The 13,947-nt window shown below is 40.6% G+C and overlaps 1 protein-coding gene across 3 annotated transcripts; it reads left to right on the top strand.

The window, feature by feature from the left end:
- Window positions 1-8,627: 8,627 nt before the first annotated feature.
- CHCHD7 (coiled-coil-helix-coiled-coil-helix domain containing 7) lies at window positions 8,628-13,276 on the top strand. Of its 3 annotated transcripts, none has more exons than XM_027671328.1 (5): window positions 8,628-8,775; window positions 10,915-10,918; window positions 11,488-11,554; window positions 12,123-12,221; window positions 12,351-12,519. In XM_027671328.1, the coding sequence occupies exons 3-5, from the start codon at window positions 11,501-11,503 to the stop codon at window positions 12,438-12,440; spliced, it is 243 nt and encodes an 80-aa protein (XP_027527129.1). In that variant the 5' UTR covers window positions 8,628-8,775; window positions 10,915-10,918; window positions 11,488-11,500; the 3' UTR covers window positions 12,441-12,519. The 3 variants fall into 3 exon arrangements, with proteins under 3 accessions (XP_027527129.1, XP_027526977.1, XP_027527051.1); XM_027671176.1 differs by lacking the exon at window positions 12,351-12,519 and adding an exon at window positions 12,719-13,276 and having other exon boundaries at window positions 8,647-8,775; XM_027671250.1 differs by lacking the exons at window positions 8,628-8,775; window positions 12,351-12,519 and adding exons at window positions 9,926-10,050; window positions 12,719-13,276.
- Window positions 13,277-13,947: the final 671 nt, after the last annotated feature.

The following is a 13,947-nucleotide window of genomic DNA, read 5'->3' as shown; positions in this document are numbered from 1 at the left end:
ATCACCAGCTCAAGTTAATTACACAGTACTCCTCAGCACAATTTTTGTAGTACAAAAATGATCAATATCAAAACTTAATGAGACACAAATTCATTCCAAGAGAACAAAAGAGCTTTAAGTAAGTGAAATTACTGCTGGGTTCAGAAAAGAGTGTATCCAGAAGAAAAGATACTCTCGTGCAGCTAAGACAAAAACCCTTTAAAATTATAACTGGGAAAACATTACCTTTTACAAGTAATGAGAAATTAAACGAGTTTGATATAAATATTTCATATATACGTTTTAAAGTAATTTCAACACATATTAAAACCAGCCTGAATAATTAGGATAATTAACATATTAGGATTCTGGGTTAACTTTTTAAGTAAAAAATAATGTAACTTTGTTGTTTAGGAATAGAGCTGATTTCATTGTACTGGTATGCTTATAACTGTACTTAAACACCATTTAAAATAGCATGTAGCAACACCATCCTTTGACAGATGCAATAATATTTTTATTACTTTTTCTGAAACTGATTAAAATATAGCCATAAGCTATATGTTTGTGCTGGGGCATAATTAGAAGTGGTTTAGTCTAAACACAATCCTAGTATTCAAAAGAATAAAAGAAAACTGTCAAGTCACAGAGGAAAAAAAAAATCCAAATATTTAAATTAACTGGCATCTATTGTGATCATCTATGTCTAAGCTCTTCTCTAAGCTACGTGGTTCACTGTTTCCTAGTGTCCTAGATGAAACAAATTATGCGAGTATCAACCACAGTAACTTCCAGTGAACAAAATAAGCTTGAACAATGTCTATGTTTAGCTTTTAAACAGACCATGAAACCCTGGCAGGATTTTATATTTGTTTTATTTTAGTTTAATACTCACTCTTCTTAAAGTACTTGTGAGGAGAAGAGCACCAGTAACTGATAGCAGGTAGCTAACACCATAAATTTACACCTTTGTAGTGTATCGTCTTATGAAAACATAAGAACAGCTGCAGGCAATTTCTACTTTTACATATTTATACTGTATCTATACTTGCATGGGATAAATGCAGTACTACTAAGCCTTGCATGTAGGCAGCTGCAGTAAATGCACAACTAGTATAAATGAAAATTCCACACATGACAGTAAGAGTTTGAAGAAACTTAACATTTACAAACTTGTAAATGTTTTATTACTAACTATACTGGCTTGATTGAAATTTAATAGCAAGCTGCCAGAATCTCTCTTTTTGCCTTTTCTTCAAAAAGGTCTCTTTTAAAAAAATATTCCTATATCACAACTGATTCATAAGACATTATATTCTATCTGAACAGCCAGATGTTTCCTTAAAATGTGTCTGTGTATCTATTACATATAAATGTAACATTCATGATAAATACATATACCACACAGTAAAGAGTTTTATTAGAAGTGACAAGCACTTGGGACAGTAAAATCTGATTTGCATACACAGGGTCTTTCTGCTGTTCAAACACTTAGTGTAATGAGATCTCATTAATTCAGAATCAGATGATTTGCAGGGCTTTTTAGAAAACTCATGCACTAGCAAACCTGATACCCTGTAGTACACAAATACATACTCAACACATGAAGAGGGAAGGTAAGTTTTCTGACATTCTCTTTCCTTTCTGATTACTTGGCAATTCACAGTAAATGTGCATAAGGCAAAATCAACCATCTACATCTTATTTCATATGAAATAGTTCATGCTTTGCAGACTGCCAAATCTGATGTGACTCACAACCATAAAGAAAAGCTCTTATGGTTAGTAATACAGTGTCAGGCTACTAGGTAAATTACCTGTACAATACATAAGTAAGTCTATGTGCAATCTGCATGGTTAAATGATATCAAATAAAGTATTATTACAGCAATATGGAAGAGATTATTATTAGTTATCCTAACTTTAGTGAAAAAACAACTTTGACAAATAATTCCCTTTAAACACCTTCTAATCTGATTTCTAGGGATATTCTCCTTGAGAGAGGAATTTAGCACATTAAGTGCAAAAGAAGATTATAGCAATTCAGTTTACTGTAACAGACACTTTTTGCATTTTTCCAAGTTCCTTTACATAGTTATTTCTTAATTACATCTGATGGCAATTCTTAGGTTTTACTTTGCTCATTCCCACTTGACTTTCTCAAATCTGATTTGAGCTGGTTTACTTCAGAGTTTTAAGTTACTGTTCTGTGTATTATAGCCACACTTGTCTATATTCGTTTCATCTATCTCACTTTTTGGTTTTATACCAGTTCAGACCTGTTTTTTCTTTTCCTCTTTCCTTTCCTCTAAACAAATAAAATAAAATTATGCACACTGGGCCACATGCTACTCTCCCCATGCCCTCTTGTAAGTCTATCAAAACCACAAGGGTTGAGCATGAAAAAATAGCCCATTGCTCTGGACAGGTATTTCAACGTATTTAACAAGGTATTTTTACAGTCTGGAAAGACAATGAACTAGGAAGGGGACAGAAGTTATTACAGAGAAGACTATAACAGAAACTGATTTATTTCTTCAACATGAGAATAACTACACATCCTTTTCCACTCCTCACTGTCAAGTATGTACTTAGTCAGTCACCTCAAACCCTGCTATGTACGGGGGTTAATTTTAATGCCATGATCCTACAGTAACTGCTTACTAGACATGCAGGGTCCATTAAAATATTAACAATTTTAATATATCCTATGAGAAGGCCCCATACTTTAAAACTGTTAGCACATAACTACTTTAAAAAGCTTTTTATATCTTGTCAAAAATTTTTAAAAAACCCTCTCATTCTGTTCATTTTTGCTATTTGTCTTAAGATGATACAATAACAGGTGAACACTGATACTGAAGTAGATAAAAAACACTTTAACAAGCCAATCTAAATAAAAGTAAAGCTGAACCTGCAGCAATGGTGACCAGTTCTGCTAAATATTATGTTTTCTTTAGTTGCATACAATTAGAATTTCTTGCATTTGATATTTGGTGGAAAACTATTCATTTAAAATGCATTAGTAACTGCAATCTATGCAATTTCAGATAAATATTTCTTGAAAAATTAAAACTATAAGCATATGTATAAGTGATTATATTGAGAGTTAATCAATGTTTTACATTCAAATTACAAGATCACACAATTTAAAAATCAATATAAATTAAATTAAATTCTAGATGTGGGGGTTTTTTTGATTAGCAGGAAAAATACACAATTCTCTACTATCAAAATGCTCAGATAAATGCAAAAAAAACCCCTACACTTCAAAAATTTAAACATTTTATATTTGATCAATACAAATGTTACTTTGGTCTAATATTTGAATTATTTTTAAATAGTTTTTTAAGGCTACCTAAACATTTGGTAATTGGTTAAAGATGCTTAGGAGTTCAGTGGATAAATACTGCACATTTTTTTCAAAAGCTCTGCAAGCTAAATCTTTTCTAGTAGCAGATATTTGGAGAACATCTCCATGAAAGCAAGCGCTCTATCACTTCAGTGGTGATGACTGCTAGCTCCTTTTAACTCTACACTGATTTGAGAACTGTCTAAGTGCTCTAACATATTTCATGTTTTCCAGAATATCTCCCCTTGGTAAACAGATAAAGTTGTTCAAGAACCCTCCTAAAAAGCATTTGTTCACAAAATCTGGTTTTAACAACATAAGAGGTTATAAACAATTTTATAAAAAATTTTTTAAACTTATGTTTTAGACTCTGAAGTAAAACATCTATTTTAACAAAATAACCTTGAACAGTTGCAAACAGTGGTTTATTTAGAACATGAGCAGTACCCTCTTTAACCCATTAATTTTAAAACACATGTAATACCCTGAAATGAGGAGACTTAAGGGCACCATTTTGACTAACTAGCTGCAGAGATGGACAACCATTAGAAGAGTCTGTGCTTAGTATGCAGTGCCTTTTGGAATACACAAACTTTTTAAAGGTTTCTTAATTTAAATCTCAAAAGTTCTATGTTGGGAAACTAATTTTTTCAGGATAATTACTAAATTAAAAGTACACACCAAGAGACACATTTGAACTAAGCATTCAAGGAAAGCTGAATGCATATCAATTTAGATTCCTGTATTTGCTTGTACTGTTGTAGAATACTGCAATTATTAACTTTTAAACAGTATTGAATAGGAATGATAAGTATCTAAGAAGGATTTTAACACATTTACAGCTCTCCAGTTTACCTACAAAAAGTAGGGTAACTTTACCAACAACAGCCCATAGCATTTGTTTCTTCAGGTGTTTTAATTTTAGAAAATCTTGAAAAAATCATACTGTATCATGTATAGAATCAGACCAACTCATAATACAGGAGATTATCTTAACTCTTAGAACTAAGGAAGCTTTGAAAGTTAGTTTCTATTTTTACTAAAAAAACACTTCATCACTCTAAGAAAAATTCAGTTTTCTACAAAAGAGAGTAAGTTTGTAAAAAAATAATCCTAAACAACATTTATTTTCTGCTATTATGATCACCATCTGGACTATACCTTCAATTAAACCCAGTTTAGAACAGCATCAAATTCTGTGAGAACACCCTTTCCTCTTTCTCCTCCCTATGTCCTGAATTTTGTACTACGGTTGGATACACTGAATTTAATTTGTAATACATAGTTGTAAGTCAAGAAGGATACTGCACTACATGTGCTTCTTTCATATTGTTATTACCAGTGCCTATACCTATTTTCAGCATTACAATATTAATGATTAAGAAGTTCTTAATTAGGTAAAAATATAGTAACATATTAAATACTTCATACTGATGGTCACAGATACAGCATTTGAAGAGTTCTTAAATACTGTTCTCAATACCATTAACTAGTTTATTTAAGTTAGTTCTGCACATCTACTACTATCTGTCTGTCTACCCTGGTACATTAAAACCACCAACACATGGTGTACTGCTATTAATTTATCAAATTTCTATGCGTTCCAGGGTAATGTTACTTCAGTCAATAAAAATAATAGATCAGGTGAAGAAATACTCAGAAAGGAACTTTTAAGTCTGAATCTCTAAACCATAAAAGGCAGTTTTGGAAAAATGTTAAAGTTCATTCCTTTATACAAACTGATTAATCTTTCTTCCTTAATGAGCCTTTTTTTCTAGCCTAAAAGTAGTTAATGTGATTTCATTTTCACAACTGTGAGTCACTGGAAAACTCTGAGATTTCTTCCCAAATTTTTAACCACCAGGCTATCTAGACAACAAGCTTCTTTGGTCACCCTTGTAGCAAAGGTACAGATCATTTGCGAGCACATGCTATTGAACACAGAGGGCTATCACAACTGATACTCAACTTCCACAAATTCAAAGAAAACATTTGTTGAAATAGCCTGCCTACAAGTTCAGTACTTCAGCTTTGCTCTCAAGAACCACATACCTGTATTCAACTTTCAATCCAGAATTAAATACAAAGACTAAAAAAACCAAAGCAAATGTAAAGGAAACATTGTAACTCTCATAAAGATATAAAATTACCATGTTAAGAGGTGATGTTAATTTTTTTAAATAGGATATTTCACTGAAAATTAAAATACATAGGAGATAATAGGGATAAGCAGAGCATTTCACATCATTACAGTTAAACATCTTCAAGTTAAAAATCAAGCAAAAAACTATATCAGCCAGAACCCATGCTAAAAGCATGCATGCGCACACATATGCACACATATACATGAAACTAGACCACAGTTAGGATGATTTTTCTTTCTTTAAACAATGCCAGAGGCAATTCTTCCAAGGGATGTTATAACTACACAGCTAAGGTGTCCTTATAAAGAGCCCCTACTTTGGCCAATTAAAACCTACAGTTACTTTCACTATTTTCAAAACCTTTGGGGACTATTCAGGAGATTCAAATACAGAACAAGCTTTTCAACAAACTCAGGTGTTCCCAACAAAACTGAATATATCCAAAGTAAAAATAATGCACTTCACAACTTTTATAAAATGTCTATGAAATTGCCCTACACGCATAGGGAATTCATCTCCTCCCAGGGAATTCACAGCTAGCAAAACAGCACTAGGTCTTAATATTAAACAATCTGAGACTATTTCATTTCTGCAACATGCATTCCAAAAAACACTCTCCAAAACACAGCATCTCAATTAACACACGAAGAAAACTCCCCTAAAGACCTGCTACACACAAAAGAATTGCTTTGATCCCAACGAATCTGCACGTTTTTCCCTGTTATCCTGCCTTAATTTATCAGACCAGGGCCGACTTGATAGCTTTCCATTAAAAAAAGCCAACAACGAACCATCCCTTTGCTAAAGGCAGAGGTGCTGCAGAGGTGATGATAACCCTAGGAAAAGAGAAGCTGTCTCTTTAAAATGCCCTGCTATGTCCCTGATCCCACGTGGAACCAACATCAGCAGCACTTTCGCATTAACTTCAATGTGAGGTGAGATGAGGCATCATTATTTTATATAAATGAAACGAGGAGACTGCAGAATACATTCTTTGTAGGAGACAAACAGGTGAACTGAACGTGCCAGGGAAATCAGCAACCATCCGTAGAAGAGGTGCCCTGCCCCTGAGCCCTCTCTTCTTTCCCTATGGAGCATTACCTCAACCCCACACTACTCTGAAGAAACCAGTTTAAATAGAGGAGGGAGCTACCAGGAAAACTTGAAATTCAAAGACAACGAAAATGCACTTTATAAACCGGAAAGGTTTACTCTTTGCCTCACACATCCTAATTAGATCAGGAAAGTGACACTACAAAGGCATTACATTCCGGTCCGAAAAAAAAAAAAGGGAAAGAAAAAGACAGAGGCAAAGAAAGGAGCCCCCATCTCCCCAAACCCCCCCAAACATACCAAAAAAGCATTAAAAAAGGAAGTTATAAAGCAGCACATAAAGCATTTATCTTATCTAGGATCACTCCACATTACCCCCAAGTTACACACTTTCTGCACCATCATCTCCCCCTACCTCTCTCTCCTGAAAGGGATTTTCACGTTTTCTCATTGTCGGTGGCGAGTTATAAGAGGCTTTTGCCTTTCCAAAGAATTCATCAACAAAAAAAAAATAATAAATATTAACTCCTTGCTCCCTGAAACCTTAAAACGGTCTCGGGAAGACACGGGTTTTATTCTGTTACCTTGAGGAAGAAAAGGGGGAGCAGCTCCGATTTTTAGGTATTTTTTGGCATTTTTTTCTGATTTTTATTTTGTTATATGCCTCAGTTCTCCCTCCATTTTGGTTGTTTATGATACTGACAACAAGCTGTCCCTGCTCTCTCTCTCTCTCTCTCCGGATCTCTCCTGCTTTCAGTTAGCAAAACCCCCCTCCCCAATGAAACACGACTCAGCACTTACTTGGGTTCACACTTTTCTCTAAACACATACCGATGGGGAAGGGAAAAGCTCCTGGGCCACTCGGAGGGAGAGAGCAGGCAAATTCGTTTCTTTATTACGAAAAAAAAAACTTTTGTCCAAAAAACGACGGGAAAGGGGGGTCGAGTGCCCCAAAGTCACTCCGGATCCCCCCAAAGCCGCAGCCGCCAGGTCCGGGGGACACCCCACGGATAGCCGGGTCCACGGGGGAAATTTCTGTGCGAAATTTGTCCGGTTTGAGGCGGTGGGCGAATTTATATTAATTTTTTCCCTCATTTTTCGGCACCGCGGTCTCTAATGTCTTCCGCTCCCTCTCTCGCCGCTCTCGCCGCTGTCACTGCATTCACAGCACAGGCTCCGGAGAGGCGAGGAGGGGAGGGGGCGGCCGCGCAGCTCCTGCCCCTGCCCCTGCCCCGCGGCCCCGGCCCCGGCCCGGCGCGGGGGTCGGCGGCGGGCACCCCGCGCCCTCCTGTCGTCCCCCGGGCAGCCTCGCCGCCTCGCCCGCTCGCTCGCGAACCAACATAGCGCCGCGGGGAGGGAGGGGAGGAGTGGAGGAAACTCCTGAGAGAGGTTTTTCTGAAAATCATCTCTTTCTCCCCGCGAGGGAGGGGAAGGGGGGGGCACCGCTCGCCTCGCCTCCCCTCCCCTGCTTTTCCCCTCGTGGGGGGGGTCCGACGCGGGGTGGCGGGGGGCTGCGGGAGATGGCGGGGAGAAGGATGGAAGGGAGGGATGGTTAACACAAACTTTTCCTCACTGCTCGCTGCTCCTCTCTCCTCTCCCCCCTCCTTCTCCTCCTCCCCCTTCATAATTTAAATAACCCTGATATTTCCCTGCTAAACCCCGGCGCCTGCCCCCCAAACCCGCAGCAGACTCACCGCGGGAGCCTCAGCATCCCCTCTGCGCCCCGTTTCCACCCTTTACAGTGTTCTCCGATTTTTCTGTAATTTTTTCCCCATATTTCGGGCTGGACGCGGCGGGCCTGGAAATTGTTTGCTTTCCCGTCTTTCCAGCAGCCATTGTAGTGTATGCGCTGCGGTGCAGCCCAGCCTGCCGCACACGCCGCGCCCACACCGCCCGCCGCCCACACGCACCGCGGGTTGGACGCCTCCCCCAGTCAGTCAGGGCCGCGGCCGCGCCCCGCCGCCGGCGCCTGCGGGCCGCGCCGCCCGCCCCGTTGGTGGAAGGAGGCGCCGCTCACGGCCGGGGCGGGCGCGGCGCCGCCGCCATTGGCGGCCCGGCCGTGCCACTCAGCACCGCCGGGGCGTGGGCGGCGGCGGCGCGGGGCCGGGGGGAGCCGCGGGGCCGGGAGCGGGGTAGGCTGCGCCCGTACTTAAGCGCGCTGCCCGAGCCGCTGACGTCTTTCGAATTGGAGACGGGCTGTCCCCCTCCCGCCCCGCGCTCCCGCGGACACGGCCGGGGACGGAGAGGTGAGTGCCGCCGGCGGCGACCCGCGCTGTGCCTGCCGCCGCTTCCCCTTCCCGGCCGGCGGAGGGGAGGCTCGCTCGCCCTTTTCTTCCCGCGGGCCGGGGCAGCTCCGCTCAGGCCCGGCGGCGGCGCGGCCCGGGCACCGCTCCCTGACGGCAGGTGGTGCCGGGGGGTGGCAGCGGGACCGACCGCGGGGACCGACCCGGGCCAGGGGAAGGTGGCGCCGGGAGCCTCCGGCCGCTCCGCCGGGGGCGGGGGACGGCAGGGGCTGGGCAGTGGGCACCTGGATGGCCCCCGGCCCCCCTGGGAGGCCGAGTTCGGCCAGGCGGCAGCTCCGCGGGGTTGTGCGCCCGGGTCTGCAGGCTGCCGCCTCCCGCCCCCCTCCGCCGCAACAGCGGTAAAAGCCGTAGGGTTTTTAATACGGCCTTGGCTTCAGGGTTCAAAGTTTAATAAGCTACTCTGTATTGCGGCAAAATTAGCGATTTTGCATGCATATATGTGCATTTAGAACAGACCAAGCGCTTTTCAATGGGAGGGAGTCTGTGGAGAAGTGCCCTGATGGGTTTATGAACTGAAAAAGCCCAAGGGCTAAAGAGTGCCAGCAACAGCCCTGGTTCTCTGTGGTACAGTTAACAACTGTTAATGTGTTAAAACATAATTATGAACTGCGGAATAGACAGGCCTTTGGTTGTGGTTGGGTTCTGACCTGTGATCTGAAAGCAGGAAGGGAAGCCTGTGCATATGCAAAACCCGGGAGGAGGGGGAAGCTCGCTTCCTGCCCAACTGCTCATGCAGTCGCACAGCAGCATTTCGGCGTGACCCGCCTGCCCTTCCAGCTGATAATGTTTCAGGTCCTGAAGTACTTCGGAGAGGGGGAGAGAGGAACACGCGCAGGAACTATCAGACCTTTTTGGTAGTACTAAGAATGTTTAAGCACTTGTCTGCTCTGAGCTAAGCAGCTTCGTGAGAACCTGAACTGCCTGTTCATTAGTAGGTATTTATTGCATTGTGTGCGTTGTTCCTTAAACCGGGCAAGGTTGCAGACTCTGGTAGTGTAATCAAACTGAAAGCGTTAAGTGCAGTTTGTATAATGAACGCTGATTATGACAACGGATCCTATGAGTCACAAACACTCTTTCAGAGAGTAAGTCTGAAGTCAAGCTAATACTGTACACCTTGAGGCATGTCTGCTTAGGTGGTAATATCAATGAAATGCAGAGTTATAACACAGACACAAACGAACATCTAAAAATGCTGTGTTTTTTATGCTGACTTAGGTGAGGCATTGTTATATGCTGCTTTTGCTTTCTGCTTCTTTTCCTCTCCCTCCTCCTTTCTTGAAGTCTGGGGTGATACTAGTATACCTGCTTGTGTTTCCATTTGAGTTGGAAGTGCTGGATCAAAAATGGTCTTGCACTCACAAAAAAAGGCAAACATTTACTTAGCTGGTAAAGTTAACTTAAGCACTGGATAGTTCTCAAAGGCAAGTTGAAGGGTTTCCCGACGCTGTTCATTGAAAGGCCCATTTGCAGAAGACTATCGTGTGGAACGCAGAGAGAACTCTAAGCATCAGGAGAGTATATATGCACGGGATGTAAAATCTAGGGCTTGTTTGCCGAGAATGGCTTACTTTTTCCCAAAGAAGAAACCCCATCTAAAACACTGTTTTCTGTCTGTGAGTTACAAAGAACAGCATTTGATTTTTGTTTGCTGGTATTAAGCAAAACTGGCTTTTTACTGCAGACTTGCATTATCTTTCCCTAATGCAGACAGAAACAAATTTAAGTTTAGAACTTTTAGGGAAAATAAAAAAATGAAAGATGCAGCTCAGTTTCCTTCATCAGCAGTACTTGCTCCCTCAGTCCTGTTCCTACTTACATTGCCTCAAACAGTCATCTGGTCAACATTAATTTATTTTTTGTTAGATTTAGTATTTGTTTGGAACAAATACCTGCATGGCCATATGTGTGCCAGAGGCAATGTATAGGAAGTTGTAAAGGGAAAGAGAGTCTGCTCTTCATCTTGATGTCATCATCTTGGATCAGTGTAGGTTCTTGGCACTGAACTCTGTCTCTTAAGCTTACAGTTCCTAGAGTCAGTGTCAAACTACAAAAGTGTTGAAAAATGTGATTCAAGCTGTCACACAAGTGTAAGTGCGTCTGGTCCCACCTTGCGGGGAAACCATTTCTCTTTCTATTAAATATTTGATAGAGCATCAGAGGAGGTAGTTGGGCACTTGTACCTGGGAAAGCTCAGTGAAGATACAGATGTGATCCAGCTAAGGAGTAGGCACAAATCTGGAAAAGTTTACTTGTACATTCCTCCCACACACTATTAATTGAAGTGCCTACAGTGTGTTGGCTGTGAACAGTTTCTATGGAGCTGTTTCTCCTAAACGCAGTCACTTCCTTTGTGGTATCACGGGCTAGTGTGAGAGTTACTGCAGTGACTCCATTCTCTGCAGAAATTCATCAGGGAGTAAGCAGTCTTGGTGGTGGGCTAAACTTGCCTGAGTTTTCTTGCTGTTACTGCTTTTGAAATAACATTTTTGCAAAAGAAGTTTGGTAGTGGTTTGGTTTTTGTTTGTTTTTTTTTAAAGACAACCAAACTCTGTGTGTTATTACAAGGCCTTTATTACATGTTGAAGTTCAGACTTAATCCTGAGTTACTATTAAAAGTAGATACTTAACCTGTTTATTTTCTGTTTCTATCCAAGGTGTCTGTCTAGAATGTCCAGGCATGCACAAAAGCTTAGAGATCACGATATAAATCCATGTGTAGCGGTAAGATGATCAAATTAGGATTTCTGTTTTTATGTTTTGATGTTAAATAATACAATTTCTAGAGGCCTTTTTCAGGAATACCACTCTTACATTATAGCGTTTTGCATAAAGAGTTTCTTAAGACTCTGAAGATGGAAGAACTGAAAATCATCCATTATAGTAAGCGTGAAATAATGAGTAATTCCCAATAAATAGGAGTGATACAACTGATAGCAATCTCTTTTAATTTTCTGTCCTTAAAACCAGAGCCTGAAATCCTGGTTAGACCAGCTTGGTTGTTTTTTAAAAGTCTTTTATGAGTTATACTAAGCATCATTGTAAACAATTATTCTGTGGACTCTATCCTTACTGTTTAAAGAGTACTAATGTCTGTTACCTCCAAATGAAGTCACTACTTGGAAGTACTGATTATCCTTTGTGATAGATGTTCTTTTGCTCTCTTTGATAGTATTCTTTCATCTGAGAAGCTGCCTCCTATCTTCATAGATATTCTGGGACTTGTTGAAATATTTAAACACTGAGTACAATAACTTCCCTCAGCTCTGAAGTATATTTTCCCCTATTAAAGGAAACAGATGCCACTACAAAATGTCTGGATGAAAACAACTATAAGAAGGATATGTGTACTGCTTATTTTTTGAAGTACAAAAACTGCAGAAAATTCTGGGTAAGCACAGTAGACTTTCTAATTTTTACTCCCTGTTTTGCTTTAAGTACATTATTTCTGACATACTGCTTTCTGAACCCTTCGGACTTAGCTAATGCTGACTGCTGCTGTTTTTATGGTAACTTAAAGGTCCAAGTAGTCTCAGTATGTGTTGCTGGAAGACTTAAGCAGATGCACATCAAAGCACTTCACTCAATTCTGCTAAGTTTACCCTCCTAGGTTGTGTGTTCCTGCAGTACCTGATGTTTCCCTCTGATTTTGAGTCAGATATTTCTAGTAATAAGTTTTCTTTTAAACGTAGATATGTAGATATGTGAACTGTATCTTCAGGTATCTTCAATTAAGTACTAGTAAGCTTAGTTATCAGCCAATCAGACTTAGAGTATCTGGTTCTTGATATATTTAGAGTTTTTCTATTAAAGAATCTTGTTCATTTGGCGCTCCGAAGCAGAGATTCTGAGAAATCTGTTCTCATGGTCATTTTATTCTATTTTCAGCATGGCATTATGATGCAAAGGAGAAGAAATGGTGTGAAACCAGAGATGCCCTCAGCAGACGAGAGAAAGAAAATCTTGGAGTCAATGGGGAAGCCTTACTGACTAGAAACTTGAATTGACTGTTTTCTCTGTACATATGAAGATTTACCAGCAGCAAGTTACTGTTTTATGAACTGAACTCTACGGTTGTCATATCTTGGATTAAAATAAGATCTTAAGTTTTGAAATGTGTGAGCTTTCTAGGATAGAACTTCCTGGTTTGATTCATACTTCCTGTCATGGGAACTTGACCTTTTACTGGAAGACATGAATATCACCACAACTTATGTCTAGATACTTTTGGAAGTAGAAACTAACTTGCTTTGAAATGCTAAATATAAAATTAACAGGACCTGCAGAAAGTCTGAGTAAAAAGAGGGGGTGATGAGTGTTGCAGTGTGGTTCTAAGACTGGAGCAGGTTGAGAACCTGGTACATGCAACGTGTTTCGTGCACCCAGCTATTCTGCCCAACAGTATGGATTTACCATGTGTGATCTTATCACTATTTCCACGTGTGTCAAATTCTGTGTCCCGAGTTTAAATAAGACTGTTCATAAACTAAAATCCTAAATGCAGTGAGCTCGTTGTTAGGTCTGCCACTGTACTTGTCAGTGACAGCAGAAGCTTGCAATAAATCAGATCTGTAAGCTTTGCTTGTTACAAGGTTAGAGAGGTTGATGAAGATAGTTCAGACCTGAGGAATTCAGTTCTGAATAGTACTTTCTGTGGATAGTAAATAGATACTTCGCTGGTGGGCAGGTGGGGGGGACTTGCAGACATGTAAACATATACTCTGAGTGACATGGCAGGTTTAACTATAGTACATCTATCTAAGACTCTCTGGACAGCTGAAGCTCTGGGTTTGGAAATGCTTACTCATACAAGGCTACAAGCTCAGTTTGAACAGGTACTGTAATCTTAAGTAGGATTGATTCCTTAACTAAACGGAACAACTAATAAGTGTAAACAGGTTGCTGTCCAGTGGAAATAGTGTCTTCTTACCTTTTGCCTCCTGATGTCGTGGCTTAAAAGCTTGAACCCTGTGGCAAAACAGAAGAACTACTATCACAAGCTCAGGTTCCATGTGAAATCCTTCAGTACTTACTGCGATCAAGTTGGCAGAACTCTGGCTGACCTCGTGGAGGATGGTGTAAAAGTGTTGTCTCTATTTAGACTGTTTTGGAAAGAC

The sequence above is a fragment of the Neopelma chrysocephalum genome, unplaced genomic scaffold (genome assembly GCF_003984885.1).
Source record: "Neopelma chrysocephalum unplaced genomic scaffold, ASM398488v2 Primary Assembly neopelma1_22, whole genome shotgun sequence".
Lineage (NCBI taxonomy): Eukaryota > Metazoa > Chordata > Aves > Passeriformes > Pipridae > Neopelma > Neopelma chrysocephalum.
Note: the sequence above shows the minus strand (reverse complement) of the source record. Positions and strands in the feature narration are given on the sequence as shown.

Excerpts from the sequence above, each read along its gene's own strand:
- CHCHD7 (XM_027671176.1), top strand. The coding sequence starts at position 11,501 with ATGTCCAGGCATGCACAAAAGCTTAGAGATCACGATATAAATCCATGT. Across the intron at positions 11,555-12,122 it reads ATATAAATCCATGTGTAGCG|GAAACAGATGCCACTACAAA; the intron begins GTAAGATGATCA and ends CCCCTATTAAAG. Across the intron at positions 12,222-12,718 it reads AAAACTGCAGAAAATTCTGG|CATGGCATTATGATGCAAAG; the intron begins GTAAGCACAGTA and ends TTCTATTTTCAG.